This window comes from Elaeis guineensis, chromosome 15, assembly GCF_000442705.2.
Source record: "Elaeis guineensis isolate ETL-2024a chromosome 15, EG11, whole genome shotgun sequence".
Taxonomy (NCBI): domain Eukaryota; kingdom Viridiplantae; phylum Streptophyta; class Magnoliopsida; order Arecales; family Arecaceae; genus Elaeis; species Elaeis guineensis.
In genome coordinates, this window is record NC_026007.2 from 67,872,142 (window position 1) to 67,892,412 (window position 20,271).

The window sequence follows — 20,271 nt, forward strand, 5'->3', positions numbered from 1 at the left end:
GAAGATATTATCTTTTATTCCAGGAGGAGGATGGCTTTCATTATGTATCTTGGTTTTGAAATAAGAACCAGAATGGTCACATTTTGGTGATGCATGATAGATCGCCTAAAATTGACTTGCATATCTAAAATAAGTGATTGTTAAAATCCCTTTGGATGAATTATTAAGTACAACTCACCGTTCACCACTTCAGTCACAATGTGTGAATCCATAATTGCCTCTTTGAAGTCCTTGCAACACATGATAGACCACTTTAATCAGCACTTTTGTCATCTTTACTTGGTTTCCAAACTGGAATTTGTCTATTAATTTAGAATAGATATCCATATGCTTGAAAGCTCCTCTTTTAGATTTTTAATTCATGGTGGCTGTGTTCTAAGAAACATACTAACATAATTTGTAGTTTTGTGCTCCAATTGGAAAAAAATTCGAGCAAATTGATGGCTTACATCAGCAAAATGCTTCGATTATATGAGATCACTTACTAAACAAAGATGATCTTGGGAGTCATTTCCTTGAAGCCAAACAAAAATTGTACTTCTTGCCATGCCTTTGCAATTTCAATTTAATCGTTGGTATGTGCTTCAACTACTTGACATCGACTTGTTTCATACCACTACAAACAAGAGGAAAGAGAAAAAAAAAGGTGAAGAACCCTTTATAACGGTAACATCAGAGTGTTAATAATTATAGCAAATACTAGAAAACGTACAAAATAATTTCTGCAAGTACGTTCAAAATATCAATAAAAAAATGAGATCAGAATTTTGTGTTATGGAAATTGACAGCATAACTATAGACGCGGAACTGTTAACACTCGGATTTGTTGTACCATCCTAATCACGCCAAAAGAATCTGTTACCAAATCCCAATCAAAGCTACCACTGTTCCATAGATTAACTTAAATCCTGAAACTGTTGTTGTGCTGATCCAAAACGTGGTGGAATGCACTCCACGGTCTGTGATCTCCATCCAATGGCTCTGGAGGGTCAATCAACGATTGATTATTTTTGGATGGTATTGATCCACGCAGGACATGGTAATCCAGTGTACCATGGCTGAAGTCCCGGGGTCCCCTCTTACAGCTGCTTCCCAACTCCATGGAAGTTGGAAAAATGCTTCTTCTGGTGCCAGCCAATTTCACTGTCACGGATCACCACCCCTCACTACTATTATCTTATTCGTTATTATATTATTATATGCAGCATCTGGTAATGTCTAATGTTTCGCCAGTTTTGCATGTGTGGTGAGTGTTAGAGTCATCGCTTTGGCTAATGAGCTGGCTAACCATACTAATCATTAACTAAATAGAAAACTTATAAGGTCTAAGAAATTATCATCAACTAAATAGAAATAGTTATAATATAAGGTTTAGAAAGAGGTGGCAATTTTATTAATGTGATTTATTACTTATGGAAATATATCATTAACTAAATACTTCTCCAAATTACTTGTTAAAATGCTATCGCTTGCCTAATACTTTATTATACCTTTTTAAATAAAAGTATATATACTACAGTTAGTTAAGGTATTGTTTAGGAAAATAAAAAAAGACGATAGATTCATATGATCATAATTAGTTTATATTTTTTTAGCACCTGCGTTGCACGTGCTTGGCGGTAACGTAAATACAGAAGATATTAAAAGAAGGAGAAGGGTGGGTCTTGCCAAAAGAAAAGTTTAATTAAGAAGGTGTTAAGGCATGTAACCACCCTAATATTAAGGTTTCGCATTTATCGTTACGTAATTATTGTTTTGGGTTGCGGCTCGCGCCGATCCGCTACGAGCCGAAGCCGCCGTCCCCAAACTCGCGGTGTAGATTGTCGGCAGAAACCCGAGCTTACTTTAAGAACGACTCATTTTACTGGGCGAAATTTTGAAGGAAAAAAGAAAAAAAATTGGAGCCTTTCTCTCCGCTGCTTCGGAGGCGGAGAGAGAAGAATCTCTGCCGCTGTCCGAAAGATCTCCATTCCGCATTCTCTCCCTTTGGAATCGAAGCTTTTCTGCGGCTCGTATCCCCTCAAGGTTACTCTCCTCTGAGTTTTCTGGATTTTTTTTCTCTTTTTTTGCTTCATTTTTCGGCTATCTGTGAGAATTGGAGTGGAGCGGACGATCCGGTCTCCTGCGGGGAATCCGACATTAATGTGCTCGTTTGCACTAAGGAATTTACCGAATTGTTGTATTTTTTGGCACCTCCTTTAGCCGGAGGTGCATGCAATCTTTCAGGTTGTTGAGGGATGAGAGAGTGATCTGGGAAATGCGAGTTGAATTCGGAGGGTTTGTTTGGATTCGGTCTTATTTTTGTGAACAGTTTGGGAACACCCAAATCATCAGATCTGTGGACAGAGATCACTGGCTTGATGATTTGGAGTTGGAGCAAATGCCAGTGATTGAGATCTAGGTTCTTCTAAGTTCAGGGGGATTTTTTTTTTGTCTAACTTTGATTAGTTGCTGACGCTACTCATCAATTTAGATTTCTTTTCTGACTTTCATCCCTTTTTAGCTTTTTCACAGATTTGGTGTTTTACTACTTATTTACATTGTAGGGCAGATCCCAAAATATAGTTTTGTTTTGATTTGTTTTGGTTGCTTTGATTTCAGAACAGGTTAAGGGCGAAGAAGAGAACTAGATCTACTTAGCTTACGGGCTCTTAAGCTGCAGTAAAGCTGGCGGCGACACTAGCGTGGAGGTACACGAGCAGCAATGGCGGCAGCCACGGAGCTGCGGATCTGGTAGGTTTCCTCTTTGTTGTTCTGTAAGTGAGCCAATGATTGCTGTTGGCTCATGGCATTGTTGCCTTACGTCCCAACTCAGTAAGTAATAGCTGGATGAAATTGGATAGGAGAGTTAATTTTCTTAGACACAGAGTCCTCGGATCTCGTGGTTCAATGTAATTTATGGGTTGTTTTATTGTTTTGATGACATAATAACAAAAGTAGCACTTTCTTTTAGATAGATCCCTTATATATTTGGTTTAGAAAGAGATACAAAAGCTAAATTTAGGTTGGATTTTCCATCTGAGTCCCAGTGGTATTCTCATGCCCAAATCATTCACTTTCTTATTTTGAATTTGAAAAAAGACCTAGCAGAGTATGTCAATGAACTTTCTTTGATAGTTAAGATTCCAATCATTTAGCCTCACTCACAGTCTTAAATGATTTAAGTGGTAGAGTTTGTTTGTATGTTAGTTGGTATACTGAAGGAAAAATACTGAATGATTTTATTGTTTTAGTAATACAGTCTTGAAATCATCTGATAGTCATGTTTGAAGTAGTATTTCTTCTTCTTGTTTTTTTTTTTTGCCAAATTGTATTGTAGTGTTTATAAAACAGTCATAAAGTGAAGCAAGGTCTGTTAGCGAGACTCATTGCCAAGCAGTAATTATCTGTATCGTGGCTTTTCCAATTCATACCTTTTTGCCGATTCCTTTCTCTGACTAATACTATTTAGTTTATTCTCTTTAATTTTCTTTGTGCAAAAGAACTTACTGAATCATGTTAATAAATGCCTTTCGCCATGCTTATTAGAGGTTGCGTTTGTACTGGAGTTTACCAATATAAAAACTGCTTAAATGCATATTTGATAGTATTGTTTTGCTGGAAACTAATATGTTGAAAGAACAAAAAAAAAGAAGTCAGGGAAGCGCATGGTTTGAAACAGGTCCAGTCCCTCTAAGAGTAGCCCTTTAATTTCTCCATGGCAACACTAGAAACTGAAGTCTGCCGCAGATCTTGAAAAGCCTAATTTCACCACCTGGATCTAATTGCCCTGGCCTTGTCGATAACAAAATTGCATGTTAATAAAATCACATATTCCATGGACTGCACCCAATAGTTTACTTGTGGCATCACATAATAAAAACACTAAGGAGTTGTTTGGTTCATGGAAAGAATTTTTTTCCTAGAATCAACTTCCTAAGAAGTAACTTCTTGGGAATATATTTTGGTATATTTGGTTGACCATGAGAAAATGATTTATTTCAGAGTGGTTTATGTTTGGTTGAGTATTCATTTTTTTAAAAAACTATGTAAAATTACTATTATATCTTTAATAAATATAAGACCATATCTTTGTGCTCCCAAACTTTGTATAAATAATAAAATTATGTTATATTAATATAAATATAATAATGTTATATTATAATATAATGTGAGATCATAATAATTTACTATATTAATATAATACTAATATATATGTATTAGTATTATATTAATATAATATAAATATTTTAATATAATAAATTTATTAATATCGATATGTATGATATTAAATATAATATTATATTAGTAAAAATATTAAAAAATATTAATATCTTATAAATATTATATTATATTAATATAAATATTAGGATAATATTAATATAATATTATATTAATTTTGCAAGGAGGAGAAAATAGAGACATTGGCATATATCATTATTCAATATTTCATCTTAACCATCCATTAATATTTTACAAAATTTCAACCATAGATATTAAAAGGATATCATTGGAAAGAAAAAAAGACTATCAATTTCTATCCTACGGGAAGTCTCAAAATCTATCTCTCCCATAGGTTTTCACTTTTCATAAAACATGAGAAGTATTTTCCCATGAGAAGAGCTTTTTTCATTCTCTCTCTCCTCTTAAAACTCCAACTAAACAAGAGGTCCCCTCTCAACTTCTTAGGAATTGCCTCTTCCTCCTTCCACTTCCCGTGAACCAAACAAGTCCTAAGAGGTGACTTAGATAGCTTGATATGTTAAAAAGGCAACCTGATATTTCTTGTGTTATATATATCTCCAATTGATATTATTTTATCATGGATAAGCAATGAAAAAGATAATAATAGAGATAACTTATCAATCTTAACCCTCATACTGCTATGGATAAATGATATTAGATTATCTGGATAAGAATCACATGACCGAGAAAGTATTGATTATTTGGTATTTTGGTGGTATCAATTCTATATGAAACCCAACCACCTTTTATCGTGCATTCTAATTTTTGGTTTGAGCCAGTTTGAACTGACCATGGATTAATCCTATGCATCTCTTGGTTCTAGTTAGTCAGAGATTTTAATTGGCACTCATGTATATTCATGAACTTAGGAAGGATCAAATGGATACCACTGATTTCATACTATATAAAAAAAATTAATTATATTTGTCAACTTTGGATTCTACAAAGATATCATGTAGTTAATCTGCAAGCTATTTTTATGAATGCCAAGTTATACATAAATTCAGACAGTATAACCTTATTGCATACAACACTTTTTTAGATGATAATGGAGCTATTCACAATGTCTCTTATCTTGACTATTGAGTAAATCCCTATAAGCCATGGAAACTAATCTGTTGCTTTCTTTGATGCACTTCCTATGATTAATGTTCTTTGTCACTATACAATTACAGGAGAGAAATATGGATACTAAAGTTCAAGACTCGGAGCCCCCAACTCCACACTCAGTAATGAAGATGGGCTTGAGGTGAGTTTAGAATACCTCTACATTTTAGATTTCATCCATACATAACTCTGCAAGGGAAATGACCCAAAGTTTGTTTACATAATTTTTTTTTTTTATTTATGATTGACCATAACTTGACATCAAGAATGCAAAGTTGCAAAGTATGTACATGCATGTATACATGGGACATTTCCAAGTGCAACAGATGTTATGGCACAATGCCTAGATGCAATTTGGACCATTCAAATCAGTAATACAAACCATGTATCAATATCTGCATGTTATGAAATATCTGTAGACCAAAATGAAAGACAAAGTGCTTTTTTTTTTTTTTTTGCTTAGAAGACAAATGGTTTATTCTGATCCAATTTTGGAACATATCCTATGCCACTGGAATTTGGTCTGCATGCGATTCAAACTTATGTGATCATGACAAACTGTGTGGATTATCCATTTGAATGGTTCACCGTGCATTTTTTGGCACAAGGACTAGGTTATGCCTAGGGAACATTAGGATTGTCTATATATATATATATATGTAGATACATTAGCGTATTAGCTTTGCATTGCCTAATATATTCCTTCCTATTTGTGTGGTTTAATGATATACTATGAGATACGTTGCTTGCTGTTTTTGTCTGTGCATTTATCTATGGGGTCCATGTATGCTACCAATGTATTGTGGCATGTTGGTTGCTGTTTGTTAGAAGAGATCTGTTAATTTGCACAAACTTGTGAAAGAACTAGTGTAATAAAAATATGCTACCCTGACATCATTGCCATCTGTATATTACTCAATAAAGGGCAAGAAACAGTCACTGTAAGCTCACATAACGTGGTCTTCAGCTGCAATATTTATTTGATTTAAGAAAATATGCCAAAGCTTAATTGCCTGAGCTCATGTCAACTAAATTTATGACTCATATTATGCAAGCTAAACTATTTGAATATCGTCTTACTCTCAATATCATATCAGGAGATTCAATCTGTAAATCATTTCATGAGAAAATTATTGCTATAGGATCTGGACATGGACTTTCAAGCCCTACTGATACAAATTTAGATTTAGCCTGGGACTTGTCTGGTTGCATCTCATTGCCATACATACATGTATCAGTCAAAAGTTTAGCTCGTCATTGTGTAGTTCATGTCGGCCCATCTTTCCAGTCATACAAGATTGTAATGTTCGGCCAGATCATGACCATTGATATATCACTAGCGGTAATGACAAAAATGTACACTAACATAATATTTAGCCTTTCATGTTAGTTCTATGCAGATCCAATCATGTACAAGAGAAATCATAGGTCTTAACAACTACTCTCAAACTCATGGGCTCATGGCTGATAGTGCTTAGATTATTGTTGATTGTACAGTCATATTTGACTTTGTTATAGGATGTTCATGGAGCTTTAAATGATGAATGGCGGATTGCTTTCAATTTGTGTCATGCTGTCGCCATATCAAGGAAATGGGCAACCATTGTGACACTCACATCCACTGCAAATTGCTGATCTTTTTTTCCTTCTTTGTTATTTTGTTTTCTCAATGCAACAAATATTTAAAAGTGTAGACATTGACTCATAAAACAAATCAGCTGTGTGCATGACCTCGTGGGCACCTATGTAGCTATAACCATAACCATAACCAGCAAGCCTTATCCTGCCTGGTGTAGTTTAATTTGACAAATCCTGCATTATAAAATTTCTTATATCTGTTATGAATGCAAATGTGTGGGCACACAGAAAAAAGTGTTGTACCATGTGCACTACGAGCATTAAGATAACTAATGTACCATATAAAATTTTAAACCTGTATCTATAACATGCAGCAGAATGAAAAGAGAAAAGAAGACTTACAAATTTACAATTGTATCAATAATTAAACATTACTTATAAGTATGTAATTGGACTTTGTTAATATCAATGTTTTCATCATCATGATTGCCAGTGTTTAATTTTGAACCGAACAATAATCTAATTTTCTAATTTTTATCAGGTTCAGCACATAGAAAATATAAGGCTTGCCATTTATTTGTTTATGGAACTCTAGATATGTTTCTTTAATTGTCATATTCCAACATGGATGGAAATGTATATACCTGTCAAAATTTTCTCGAGAACACAGATTTCATGGTGCACATCAGTGTCGTAATAGCAACATTGAAAAAATTTGAACACTTCAACATGCAGATTCTGTTGGCCAATTTTGTTGCATGTTAACATAACTATTACTTGCATAATGTTGTTATGTGTATTGTATTTGAAAAAATGACCCTCTTAAGTGGGCAGTTGAATGTTGAGCTATCTCTTAATAAATGTTTAAAGGTTTTGTATAGACTCATTTTAAAACACAAAATTTAGTTGATTAGGGTTGTGACCATTCTGCAATACTAAATGCCTGTGGATAGATTTAACCTATAGAATTTTCTCAATATGTTACTTTCAGAGACCGTGCCAGTATGGAGGATCCAGATGGAACACTTTCAAGTGTTGCCCAGTGTATAGAGCAGTTACGTCGGAATTCTTCAACTGCTCAAGAGAAAGAGAGCCCCTTGAAACAGTTGCTAGAACTTATTGATACTCGTGATAATGCCTTTGGAGCAGTTGGGTCACACTCCCAGGCAGTTCCAATTCTTGTTGCCCTTCTCAGGTCAGGATCATTAGGAGTGAAGATATTGGCTGCTACTGTTTTAGGATCTCTTTGCAAGGAGGAAGAACTAAGAGTAAAAGTGTTGCTTGGTGGTTGCATCCCTCCATTGCTTGCTCTTCTCAAGTCCAGCTCAGCCGAGGGCCAAATTGCTGCTGCAAAAACTATTTATGCTGTTTCTCAAGGTGGAGCAAGGGATCATGTTGGATCAAAGATCTTTGCAACTGAAGGAGTTGTTCCTGTCTTATGGGAGAAATTAAAACATGATCTCAGACATGGAAGTATGGTGGATAGTCTTCTTACTGGAGCATTAAAGAATTTATCTAAGAACACAGAGGGGTTCTGGTCAGCGACGATAAAATCTGGTGGGGTGGATATACTTATAAAACTGCTTTCTTCAGGACAAACAAGTACACTTGCAAATGTTTGCTATCTTCTTGCATGTGTAATGATGGAAGATGCATCTGTCTGTTCTCGAGTTCTAGCGGCAGAAGCCACTAAGCAACTCCTCAAGTTACTGGGGCCTGGTAATGAAGCTTCTATTAGAGCTGAGGCTGCAGGTGCTCTTAAATCTCTTTCTGCGCAGAGTAAGGAAGCCAGGCGTGAGATAGCTAATTGTAATGGGATTCCTGCTTTGATAAATGCAACCATAGCTCCATCAAAAGAATATATGCAAGGTGAATCTGCTCAAGCATTGCAGGAAAATGCAATGTGTGCATTAGCAAATATATCTGGTGGGTTGTCATATGTCATATCCAGCCTTGGAGAAAGCCTTGGATCATGTACTTCACCTGGACAGATTGCTGACACACTGGGTGCTTTAGCTTCAGCTCTAATGATATATGATACTAATGCTGAATCCATTAGGGCTTCAGACCCTGTAGTCATTGAGAGGATATTGGTAAAGCAGTTTAAACCTAAGCTGCCATTTCTTGTGCAGGAGCGTACTATTGAAGCATTGGCCAGTTTGTATGGGAATAATATTCTATCAAGGACACTCAGCAATTCTGATGCAAAACGCTTGCTTGTTGGTTTGATAACCATGGCAACGAATGAGGTGCAGGATGAACTTGTGAAGTCTCTTCTTGTACTCTGTAACAAAGAATGTAGTCTATGGCATGCATTGCAAGGTCGCGAGGGTGTTCAGCTTTTGATATCTCTTCTTGGTCTCTCATCAGAGCAACAACAGGAATGTGCTGTAGCTCTTCTTTGCCTCTTATCCAATGAAAATGATGAAAGCAAATGGGCCATAACTGCTGCTGGAGGCATTCCTCCTCTTGTTCAAATTTTAGAAATAGGATCCCCAAAAGCCAAAGAAGATTCTGCAATAATCCTTGGAAATCTTTGTAACCACAGTGAAGACATACGAGCATGTGTTGAAAGTGCTGATGCTGTCCCTGCTTTACTATGGCTGCTTAAAAATGGAAGTGATAATGGAAAAGAGATTGCATCAAAAACGTTAAACCATCTCATCCATAAGTCAGATACTGGTACTATCAGCCAGCTATCTGCTCTACTAACCAGTGATCAGCCTGAGTCTAAAGTATATATTTTAGATGCACTAAAAAGTTTGCTTTCAGTTGCACCCCTCAATGATATTTTGCATGAAGGAAGTGCTGCAAATGACGCCATTGAGACCATGATAAAAATCTTGAGTTCTACAAAGGAAGAAACTCAAGCTAAATCAGCATCTGCCCTTGCAGGACTCTTTCATTGCCGCAAAGACTTGAGAGAAACTCATGTTGCTGTAAAGACTCTCTGGTCAGTGATGAAGCTGCTTCATATAGAGTCTGAAAAGATAGTGAGGGAGGCTTCCTGCTGCCTTGCAGCTATTTTCCTTTCAATTAAGCAAAACAAGGAGGTTGCTGCAGTTGCCAGAGATGCATTGACTCCGCTGATCCTGCTTGCTAATTCCTCGGTTCTTGAAGTGGCAGAGCAGGCAACACGAGCTTTGGCTAATCTTCTTCTGGATCATGAAGTGTCTATGCAGGCATCTCCAGATGAGATTATTTTTCCCGTTACACGAGTTTTGCGAGATGGCACTATTGATGGAAGAACTCATGCTGCAGCTGCAGTTGCTCGTCTTCTTCAGTGTCACTCTATTGATCAGGCATTATCTGATAGTGTAAACTGTGCTGGGACAGTCCTTGCACTTGCTTTCCTTCTGGAATCTGCTCGTATTGAAGATGCTGCTACATCAGAAGTTCTTGATGCACTGGTCATATTGTCGAGATCAAAAGGAGCAAGTGAACATGTAAAACCTCCATGGGCAATTCTTGCTGAATATCCCCATACAATAGTCCCCCTAGTTTCATGTATAGCTGATGGAACTCCCTCGTTACAAGATAAAGCTATAGAGATTGTATCAAGACTTGGTCATGATCAGCCTGTTATACTGGGTGGTGTGGTATCTGGCACCTCTGGGTGTATATCATCAATTGCAAGAAGAATCATTGGATCCAACAACATCAAAGTCAAAGTTGGGGGAAGTGCTCTTCTTATATGTGCGGCAAAAGAGAACAGCCAGAAGCTGGTAGAAGCTTTGAATGAATCAAGGTTGTGCACTCATCTCATTGATTCTCTTGTTGATATGCTTCGTTCTACAAATTCATTGTCTGACCATAGAGATGGTGAAAGCAAGATAGACATAAGCATTTATAGGCATCCTAAAGAGCAATATAGAAATGGTGAAGCTGAATGTAGCACAGCTGTGATTTCTGGGAACATGGTTGCTATTTGGCTGCTTTCTATACTTGCTTGTCATGATGACAAAACTAAAGCAGGCATAATGGAGGCTGGAGCCATTGAAGTTCTCACCGACAAGATCTCTCAGTATGCATTCCTATCCATGCAGGTAACTGGCAATGCATTTTCAGCACTTCCATCACCTATTATATGAGCCGTGCCTGTGTCCGTATTTAGTATGTGTATTTTTCGTCTGTGCACTTTCACCAATATTTTTTTTTATCACTTATTTACTTCTTCACTTATATCATGATTTGTTCACATGGTTTTTGAACCTTATGGTCACTCTCAGGGCTTAATCTGACTTCTATAAGTGTAAAATTTGCAGGGTGATTCTAAAGAGGATAATAGCACATGGGTTTGTGCTTTACTCCTTGCAGTGCTGTTTCAAGACAGAGATATCATACGATCAAATGCAACAATGCGCTCCATTCCAGTACTTGCAAATCTGTTGAGATCAGAGGAGTTAGCAAACAGATATTTTGCTGCACAAGCTTTGGCTAGTCTTGTGTGTAACGGTAGCAGAGGGACTTTGCTGGCTGTTGCTAATTCTGGGGCAGCTAATGGGCTTATACCTTTGCTTGGTTGTGCTGATACTGATATAGCTGATCTTTTAGAACTGTCAGAGGAGTTCTCTTTGCTGCGCAATCCTGAGCAAATTGCATTGGAGAGGTTGTTTAGAGTTGATGACACAAGAGTTGGCGCAACTTCTAGGAAAGCCATTCCTGCACTTGTTGATTTACTCAAACCAATTCCAGACCGACCAGGTGCACCTTTTCTGGCATTAGGCCTTTTGAATCAGCTAGCAGTAGATTGCCCTGCAAACAAGCTTGTAATGGTTGAAGCTGGGGTTCTAGAGGCACTTACTAAATATCTCTCACTAGGACCACAAGATGCAACAGAAGAAGCGACCACGGAATTATTGGGTATCCTGTTTGGCAGCGCTGAAATAAGACGTCATGAATCTGCAATTGGTGCTGTCAATCAACTTGTAGCAGTCTTACGACTGGGGGGAAGAAATTCCAGGTACAGTGCAGCTAAAGCTTTGGAGAATCTGTTTTCCTCAGATCATATCAGGAACAGTGAGTCGGCTCGGCAAGCTGTTCAACCCCTTGTAGAAATTCTGAGCACTGGCTTGGAGAGGGAGCAACATGCTGTTATTGCTGCTCTTGTGAGGTTGCTTTCTGATAATCCGTCAAAAGTCCTTGCTGTTGCAGATGTTGAAATGAGTGCAGTAGATGTTCTTTGCCGTCTACTTTCGTCGAACTGTTCTGTAGAATTGAAGGGAGATGCTGCTGAGCTATGTTGCGTGCTTTTTGGAAATACAAGAATTCGCTCTACAATGGCTGCAGCACGTTGTGTGGAGCCTTTGGTGTCTCTGTTAGTAAGTGAGTCTGGTCCTGCACAGCATTCAGTAGTTCGTGCACTGGATAAGCTTTTGGATGATGAGCAATTGGCAGAACTAGTCGCTGCCCATGGTGCCGTTGTTCCTCTTGTTGGTCTTCTATTTGGTAAAAATTACATGCTTCATGACGCAGTTGCTAGAGCTTTGGCAAAGTTAGGAAAGGATAGACCAGACTGTAAATTTGAAATGGTGAAAGCTGGAGCAATTGAGAGCACATTGAATATACTCCATGAAGCTCCTGATTTTCTCTGTGTTGCATTTGCAGAATTACTTAGAATATTGACTAATAATGCGAGCATTGCAAAGGGTCCATCAGCAGCTAAGGCTGTGGAACCTCTGCTCTCCCTATTAAGTATGCCAGAAATTGGTCCTAGTGGTCAGCATAGTACCTTACAAGTTCTTGTTAATATTTTGGAGCATCCCCAGTGTCGATCTGATTGTAACCTGACACCTCGACAGGCCATTGAACCAGTTATTGCTTTACTGGATTCACCTAGTCAAGCAGTACAACAGTTGGCTGCAGAACTATTATCCCATCTCCTCTTGGAAGAACACTTACAGAAGGATGCTGTAGCAGAGCAAGCAATTAGTCCCCTAATCCAAGTTCTTGGATCAGGTGTGCCCATTATACAACAGAGGTCAATAAAAGCCCTTGCTAACATTGCATTAGCTTGGCCAAATACAATTGCCAAAGAAGGTGGTGTTTATGAATTGTCTAAAGTAATATTGCAAACTGAACCTCCCTTGCCACATGCTATATGGGAATCTGCTGCTTCTATCTTATCCAGCATTCTGCAGTATAGTTCAGAATATTTTCTAGAAGTGCCTGTGGCTGTCTTAGTGCAGTTGCTTCGCTCTGGAATGGAAAGTACAGTTGTTGGTGCATTGAATGCCCTTCTTGTGTTGGAAAGTGATGACTCCACCAGTGCCGAAGCAATGGCTGAAAGTGGTGCTGTAGAGGCACTATTGGAACTTCTCAGGAGTCATCAGTGTGAGGAAACTGCAGCAAGACTGATAGAAGTTTTGCTTAACAATGTGAAAATCAGAGAAACAAAAGCTGCCAAATCTGCTATTTCACCATTATCCATGTATCTCCTAGATCCTCAAACACAATCCCAGCAGGGAAGGTTGCTCGCAGCTCTTGCTCTTGGTGATCTTTTCCAAAATGAAGGTCTTGCTCGAACTACAGATGCTGTTTCAGCATCCCGAGCTCTGGTAAATCTTCTTGAAGACCAACCGACTGAAGAAATGAAAGTAGTAGCGATATGTGCCTTGCAAAATCTTGTAATGTACAGCCGATCAAATAAGAGAGCTGTTGCAGAAGCTGGTGGTGTTCAGGTTGTGTTGGACCTTATCAATTCAAGCAATCCTGATACATCTGTTCAAGCAGCAATGTTTGTTAAACTTCTCTTCTCTAATCATACCATCCAAGAATATGCTTCCAGTGAAACTGTTAGAGCCATAACTGGTAAATTCTTGTGACTTCTGTCATGTGCCTTTTGATTATTGAAAATGTTTATTTGTTCTGGGATGCCTGCAATCAATCTCAAGCAGAAACAGATGCATAATTGAGACAGGATGCTGCTTGAAGAATCTTTCTTTTTTTCGTATTTCTCCTAACTGTGATTGTTAGTTATGAGAGTCTAGTGTACATGTCAGGTGGTCATCTTGACTAACAAGTAGCTCCATTGAATTGGACTATACCCGAATTTTATTACTTAATATACAATAGTACCCATTTTTAAAGTTATCTTCTATTCCATTTTTGCTTACACTTTGTTTTTGAAAAATAAAATTAATTATGCTAAGCATGTAATAAATACATGTTGGTTTTAGTTTAACCTGTTTTGGTAATCATAAAAAAAGTCCACTCTGATTCAGGGCTCAGAATCTCATGGTCCAGCCTCATGATTTTCAAAACGAAGTTGATAAATATGTTTAAAAGTTCATCAGCTTTGGTATTATCAAATCTAGTGTATAAAGTTCTAGCATGCATACAAATTTAAATACAGGGGATCATAAATGTTAAGTCTGATTGTTGAAGTTGAAGAGTTTTTGGATTATATATGTAGGACTCTTACAACACAAAGTCAAACATTCTGATTATCCTTAATTTATAGAATCATTCTCTATGAGGTGGTGGTCAGCAGTACCTCTTAAGAAGGTGAGTATATCTGCATTCTGCAAAGCTGAATTTTACTCATCAGTACCTCTTTAACAAATAGGCTGGCTGAAATTGAGTGGGACATTATATTTGTTGTTGCCTTTTAATAAACCATGAGGCCAACTTTCTATTTTTTCTATTTGTCCTTAAATTTAATGAATTATCATTAATTTTTAGTGAATTAATGCTCATAATATTCATTGCTCATATCCATCAATGTTTTATCAACACTAAAATGGAATAATATTGGAGACTAACACTGAGAATAAAAACTTTTCTCAATAATGTGATCATTGTGATGTTGTTTCAGCATAGTTTGTTGAGGTTTTATTTTCAGAATGATTACTTTTCCAGTTGAAATTCTTTTCCATTCAGCTGTGCTTTTCAAGCATGCATTATCCTTTTTGATGCCTCGTGAGTTTGATTCCTATGCAGCTGCCATTGAAAAGGATTTATGGGCCAATGGAAATGCAAGTGAGGAGTATCTAAGAGCACTCAATGCACTTCTAAGCAACTTTCCTCGTTTGAGAGCCACTGAACCTGCTACATTAACCATTCCCCATCTTGTAACATCTCTCAAAACTGGCTCTGAGGCAACTCAAGAAGCAGCGTTAGATTCACTTTTCCTTCTCAGGCAAGCTTGGTCGGCATGCCCAACAGAAATTTTTAAAGCTCAATCTGTTGCTGCATCAGAGGCTATTCCCTTATTGCAGTACTTGATTCAGTCTGGCCCACCTCGGTTTCAAGAAAAAGCTGAACTTCTTCTACAGTGCTTACCAGGAACTCTTACAGTTATTATAAAGCGTGGTAACAATTTAAGGCAGTCAGTGGGAAACCCAAGTGTCTACTGCAAACTCACACTTGGCAACAATCCACCTAGACAGACAAAGGTAACATCCAATGTCTAATCACACTCTGCATGTCTGAAAAGAAACTTTGGAACTTCTTTGCTTGGGACTGATATTCTCTTATTGTGTCCTGCCTTCTAAATACATTTATGGTATCCTGAAAGTACTATCGTTATCTTATTAAGATCAGCTTGTTTCTAATAAATGATGGAAAACTATTTTTTATTAGAGTCAGTAATTTAGCATTACTAATTTTGTTGCGATTTCAATTCTGTTGTATTTATTATTAATATAAAATTAAATAATTTATGTTATAGAAGCTGTATATACATAATTAATGCTATAGAAGTCGAAAGTCATAATTGAGAAGGCTTATATTTTTATTTAAACATGTTCAGGTGTTTTTTTGGGCATATACATAAATTAATAGAAGTTTAGTTTAACCCTATGAAGCATCGATACTCGTATTTCAAGCGTGTACTAGCATCGGATACATTTTCGGTGCGGTACCGGTACTCCTATCTCTGCATGCTTGAGATTGCAAGTTTGTCCCTTGATGAAGTAGATGTGGAGAAGAAGCTTTTTGCTGATGATGCAGAAAATGAAGCAGCTAAAACTATTATCACTTGATTATCAAGACTTATTATTTTGATTTCTTCTACTTATTTAGACTGCAAGTTTTTTTCGTTTATTGCAAGTGTTTGTTTATTTTTTATGATGATACTTATAAATTTAGTTAAGATTTGAGAACTTAATTTTATTAATATTCGAATATTATATATATAATTTAGTTTTTTTATATATTTTTATTAATATTGAAATATTATATATGTTCAAATATTAATAAAAATATGAAATATCTAGCCGTATCTGTATCGTGGTTTTTTTAATTTTTGCCGTATCGGCATATTCGTACCATAAAATATCCGTACCGTGTACCGGTATCTATGCTCTCTAGGTTTAATCTCTATCTACTAATTCATTATGGTAGGGGATTAATTTTTGACTCCTTTCCATTTATTTGTGGGGTCTTAGTCAGTCTCTTCAACTGAACCGAGTGAAGTTGTCAAGACATCTCAATTGCAACTAAAGCATAAAAGAAATTACGAAAGTGCAAAATAAAGCCTGGATACTAGAAACTATTTCTTGAAAGCTAGGCTATGATGTAGTTTAGTGGGAATGACATTTCATGACACCCTTCCGCCCCTTCATAAGTTTGTTGACCGCATTCATTCCAGCCAAAATAACATCCACATCATGGACAAATTATTAGTGAGAGGGTGGATGTCTATTGAGGTCAGGCAGGGAAGAACATAGTGTACATAAGCTGGATCATTATGATTCCACCAGAGTGGTTCTTTGTGTAATGAACTTCCAAAGATTTTAAGGACTCATTTATGACATGTAAAATGTGGTTTATTCTCCATACAACATAGCAGGATATTTGTATGCATAATAAATATGAATTTACAAGACAAAACATGCCAAGAATGTGGCAGATGAAATTCTCAATGACATGGTGAGGTTTTAGAGCCCTTCTTAGCTTAGGGCTTGCACCACCTTTGGCGAAACATACACAACAGATCCTATCACAACCAATTTGGACCAGCTTTATGAATTCTAGCTCAATATTAGTTCTCATACGTGGTCAAATTTACGCCAATGAATAAACACCCAAAAAGTTCGCTATTATTATATTGATTTTGTTCTTCTTTATCTTCCTTTCTTCCTTTTTGCCACTTCAGGAATTTGTGACAACAAAGTGTCGAGGTTGCCTTTAACCTATGGTCAAACTATCTCAGTTAGTTCTCCACTTTTTGCATGAATACTACCATTCTCGCATACCCTTTTAGTAGTTCTTGCACCTTACATTTCTCAATCATTGTATATGCATTTGCTTTAGATTGCAATCAAAATTTTGGGCTATATGGCCAATTACTCACCCAATTGTTCATTAATATTTTCTTAATTTCATAATTAATTATATTCCAGAAGGAACTTTTTTGTTACTAAAGTAACATTTGTTCAATGTTGATAAGCCTTTCTTTTTTTGTCAAACCTAATTTTTGGATTGTACATCCATGGGGATGGCTACTGGAATAAAATTAACTGTTTAGTTTCTTAATTTATCTTTTTTGAAAAAAATTGCAACCAGAAAATAGTTGCATCCATCACAGGTCTGTGACCTTCCATTCGGTTAAAGAAAATTTCATCAACTAGCATTCTGAATGTCATACAAAATCTAGAGCTATATTTTATGGGATAAAAATCTATTTTAGCTGAACAGTTAAAATTTAGAAAAGAAACTTCTGTTAATGCATATCAGCACCTTTGGAATATAATGAATTGGATCTCCATTTTGCATCACCTTACCCTGCATTCTATTCAGTATGTGCTTATCATATCTTCTCCACTCATTTCTTCCCATTGACTGCACATCATAACACTTAAGAACTACAAGTGGCTGCTTAAACAATCCTCGCTCATTCAGCGTTTTGCACCTTTTGATCCCTTGCCTCTATTCTGGATAGGCAGAAAAGTCAGTGAAAAGACATTGGTATCTAACAAACAGATGAGTGGACAGAACTCGAAAGACCTTGTCTTGTTGGGTACATGCTCTGTGCTCAGAACCTCTCTGTTTCACTAGTTGGAGCACCTTTAAGGACTATATTAAAGTGGAGTAAGGACTAAAAACTGTGAATGTTTTCTCAAGTTCAGGAGTAGTTGAAGGGAGCCACATGGCTTACACACCTTGGCTTATTTAACAAGCCCCCCTGTCAGGTTCGTTGAGGTTTCCTGGACAGGTAGTTTTTGGGTTTATTTTTTTAGTTAAGTGAACATGCACTCATCTTTCTTGGGATCTTCATGGAGTGACTTGCTGACAAGAATCATGGACAAGAGTATCGTTTCTGCACCGGACTGGCACATACTATGTTGGTGCCTAAGTGAGCAGAAGCATGGCTGCATACTAGCTGTATGCCAGTGCTTGGCCGGGGTGCTTGTGCATGCCAAGCACTGGCATGGCAGGGAACCGCCATGCAGTGCTTTAAATCTTGACAAGGATATGTTGAGTAATCATATTAAATAATGGAGACTATCTGAATTTAAGATCTTTATGTGCTTCACTCTTAGAACATCATCAAATTTTTTGTACATAGATTGCTCTGCATTGTCGTCAAGCTTGAGCTTCATAATTATCTATCACCAGGAGATTATAGTTATACATAATCATGGCTATTTACTTTTCCAATTTCAGATTGTGTCAACGGGTCCTACACCTGAATGGGATGAAGCTTTTGCTTGGGCATTTGATAGTCCTCCTAAAGGCCAGAAGCTTCACATATCTTGCAAGAATAAAAGCAAATTTGGGAAGGTATGAACTCCAAACAAAAAAAGATAGGAGTTATCACTCTTTTGGTTTAACAAGTTGTTTCAAAGTCTTCATGCTTTTGGATCTTTGTTCTACTGGAAATTGACCACCTCGTCTTCTGTTTCTGACTGCAGAGCAAATTTGGAAAAGTGACAATTCAGATAGATCGGGTGGTTATGCTGGGATCAGTTGCTGGAGAGTACACGTTGCTTCCGGAAAGCAAAAGTGGACCCCCTAGGAACTTGGAAATCGAATTTCAATGGTCAAACAAATAATACTCCTATAAGGTGTGCCATCTTTGTAATTTTAATTTATAAAACTGAAATTGCTCCTTTTTTTCTCACTTTTATCCTTGCTCTCTTTATGTATCAATGTATATAGTCTGCAGAGGAAATTGTCATCTTTGTTAACTCCACCTTAGAAAATTGGTTGCACCAGGTTTTTTTCTTTTGTGGTTTGTAATGGATTATTCTTTATTTTTTGGTTAAACATTTGCCATGATAAGCTGTGGGAGATTGTAGCTTTGGAACTTTGATTTCCCCCATTTTCTTGTAACAGATGTTTGTATGAATGTTTCTAATAAGCATTGAGGAATGTTTTTAAATGAATGCAACTTGCATCTGTTTTTCACAGTAGGAACTGTGAGGAGAATTATTATTGCTCTGACTGCATAGAGCCTAAACATGAACAATTATTTCAAGAAATTTCCAGTAGAATTTTCATTTTGTTGCTATTCCCTTTCCTAATTGTTCATTCTGAAGTTAAAAAAAGGTTTGGGCTGGAACTAATGCATTTAACATGTGGATGGAAACGGTAGAGCATGCTATCTGCCAAGATGGCCATTTTGATGGAGCATTGTTACTTTGGGCCAGAATTGTGGCATATATTTTTGGAGGAATGATCAAAGTTATAGGAACACAAAGATAAGGTGACCGGCAGCAAATTGGCAGCCCTTCAACTATGGTCCTTCAGTTGTAACGTTTGTGCTGTTTACTAGGTTCATGTATGTTAACGTCGCTGTAAGTCACTGTTAATTTTTTAACATTTTGCATGGATCTCAAATTCATATCTACATATGGGCATAGGAAGTTTTATCAGAATCTTTATTAGGTAAATGCAGATTCTGAATAAAATTATATTCATTGTTGACCCTGTATACTAGTTAAAGCGTCAAATACTTCACTACTATTTTGCATGGATCTCAAATTCATATCCACATATGGGCATAGGAAGTTTGATGAAAATCCTTATTTGGTAAATCCAGATTCTGCATAAAATTGTATTCATTGTTTGACCCTTTATACTACTTAAAATGTCAAAAACTTAATAACTACTTTTTCTTTTTGGTAACTAAAACTTAATAACTACTAATAGTTCAGCACATCTTAATGGCTGTGTCGTTGACAATGTTACATAAAGTACTGAATCAAGAATAGCCGTCTCGAGAATCAGATCCTATACCGATACTATTTTATTATAATGTAAATATTTAATATAGTACAAGATAGTGGGGTATACTAAGCGTTGGTATGGTATGAAACTATATGCCTATATGCCAATTCAGTACTGCAAATCTTGTATTGAACCTGTATTTTCTTAATCAAAAAACATTTATAAATCTTGTGGAGCATTGGAGTG

At 36.7% G+C, this 20,271-nt stretch overlaps 1 protein-coding gene across 2 annotated transcripts; it reads left to right on the forward strand.

Moving 5' to 3' along the window:
• The first annotated feature begins 1,885 nt into the window (after positions 1-1,885).
• Positions 1,886-19,241, forward strand: LOC105058387 (protein CELLULOSE SYNTHASE INTERACTIVE 1). Of its 2 annotated transcripts, none has more exons than XM_010941308.4 (8): positions 1,886-2,025; positions 2,602-2,733; positions 5,400-5,473; positions 7,901-10,955; positions 11,175-13,719; positions 14,851-15,305; positions 18,520-18,636; positions 18,768-19,241. In XM_010941308.4, the coding sequence occupies exons 3-8, from the start codon at positions 5,409-5,411 to the stop codon at positions 18,906-18,908; spliced, it is 6,378 nt and encodes a 2,125-aa protein (XP_010939610.2). In that variant the 5' UTR covers positions 1,886-2,025; positions 2,602-2,733; positions 5,400-5,408; the 3' UTR covers positions 18,909-19,241. The 2 variants fall into 2 exon arrangements, with proteins under 2 accessions (XP_010939610.2, XP_010939611.2); XM_010941309.4 differs by having other exon boundaries at positions 1,891-2,025; positions 2,607-2,733; positions 18,768-19,079.
• The last annotated feature ends 1,030 nt before the right edge of the window (positions 19,242-20,271 follow it).